Source organism: Apodemus sylvaticus, chromosome X (assembly GCF_947179515.1).
Source record: "Apodemus sylvaticus chromosome X, mApoSyl1.1, whole genome shotgun sequence".
Taxonomy (NCBI): Eukaryota; Metazoa; Chordata; class Mammalia; order Rodentia; family Muridae; genus Apodemus; species Apodemus sylvaticus.
Window position 1 is genome coordinate 132,799,311 of NC_067495.1, and position 1,800 is coordinate 132,801,110.

The 1,800-nt window shown below is 41.1% G+C and overlaps 1 protein-coding gene across 1 annotated transcript; it reads left to right on the forward strand.

Annotated features, from left to right (window-relative positions):
- Positions 1-660: 660 nt before the first annotated feature.
- LOC127674854 (embryonic testis differentiation protein-like) lies at positions 661-843 on the forward strand. Its single transcript, XM_052170632.1, has one exon. The coding sequence runs from the start codon at positions 661-663 to the stop codon at positions 841-843; it is 183 nt and encodes a 60-aa protein (XP_052026592.1).
- Positions 844-1,800: the final 957 nt, after the last annotated feature.

The following is a 1,800-nucleotide window of genomic DNA, read 5'->3' on the forward strand; positions in this document are numbered from 1 at the left end:
CTCAGGTCACCTGGCTTTGGTACAGTTTAGAACTGTGTCCTGATTCCATGGTCAACCTTCCCTTTTTTCCTCTAGATGTCAACTAAATGAGTCAGCAGAATCTTGGGAATTCCATCCCTTTCTTCTTGAAACTCTTGTATCATTTCTCTGAAACTTTGTCCATGACAGATGTGAAGAGAAAGGCATACATTACTCCTGCTTTTCTATAATTTGGAACAAAGAGAAACGTAACAGTTGGCATGTCATACACAGGTTTTATTTAGAAAAAGAAGTATGAGTTGAGGGCTATCCAGATGGAATAATCAGTTGCTGTAAAGACTAATGAATGGAGTTTAATCCCTGAAACCCATACAGTGGTTATCCTGTGACTTCTATAGGTAATCTGTGACACACACACACACACACACACACACACACACACACACACACACACGTGTGAGACATGATAATGTGGAATATGATAAGAGAGACACTGCAAATCAAATTGTGTCTCAAAGCAACTTTATTTACTATTGCATGTAGCATTTATATGTGAGAAACTGACAGACAAAAAAGGGAGGAGACAGTAATGAAAAGGCCTCTGGGTTGACCTGATTATGTGGCTTCCTCTTCTTTTCCAGGCTTTCTCTGTTGCCTTCGGGCCATTGGATAATACCAGTCATGGATAAAGAAAATCCTGAAGCTGTCTCCAGCCCACCAGAACAGAACATGGATGTGGTCCCACCGAAAGAGTTAAAATGTCAGAAGCCTTCCAATAATATTCTGATCTATTTGATTGACAGGCAGCTGGGAAAGCCCAGAAAAGATATGGACTTGTTTGAATGGGTTTGGACAGTAAAATAAAGTCCTCCCTCCAGAAAAGAGTGGCCATTGCTAAAATTCATGTTTCTGCCTAAAAATAAGTGAAGTAACAAGCCACTCTCATGTTTGATCCATTAAACTAGTCTTCACTGCAACTGCTTTTGGTACATGTGTGTTTCTTGACTTGGCCTTCTTGGGTTGCATTGGGCAGGATATTGTATTCATCTTGATATCTTCTTGTAGGATCTCAGGTGCAGTGAGGATGGAGAGGTGGCATTGCACATCATGTCTCTTCCATTACTAGTCTGAAATGTACCAAAGACTCTCCTCACTATCCATTTTACAGAGATAGTTGCTGTATCCTACTGTAAAACCCAAATGACTGTCCTGGTGAAATGGCACACTGGTGAGAGCAAAGCAGAGCTAGGATGGGGTTTTAGCATATATGCCATCTAATGTTGAGCATTGTTCCCAGAGATTCAGACTGCAATGCATGGAAAAGAATTCCTTTGACTAAAGGGCATATAGCTTATAACTATGTAATAATGCCCATTCAAAAAGCTCTATCCACTAATGGGTATGCTAAGCAAATCATATCCACTTTGAGAAATTCAGAGTGGGAGTTGTGTAAGAAATTGGGCATTAACAAATGACAAATTGTGGAGAGCTACACTTCAGCATCTGTCTAGACTTATTTTCTGGGAAGGCAAAGGGTGGGGGTAGGTGTTTTCACAGAAACCTTCTATGTCCCTTTCTCAACTATGAGTCTATAATCATCAATACTATGGAAAAAGTACCTTCCTTGTCCTTTATGATCAGTGAGAGCATGGATTATGGATTTACTCATGGTTTCTGGTGACAGCACGGATCACAGACATCCACATGGCCTCTACTATCTGGTGGGGGTTGTAAGCGAGTAAGGACTCAGTTTTCTTTAGTGGGCTGGCTACTGGGAGTTTGATCATGTTCCAGTGAGTGTAACTGGACTCCTTCTCCTCC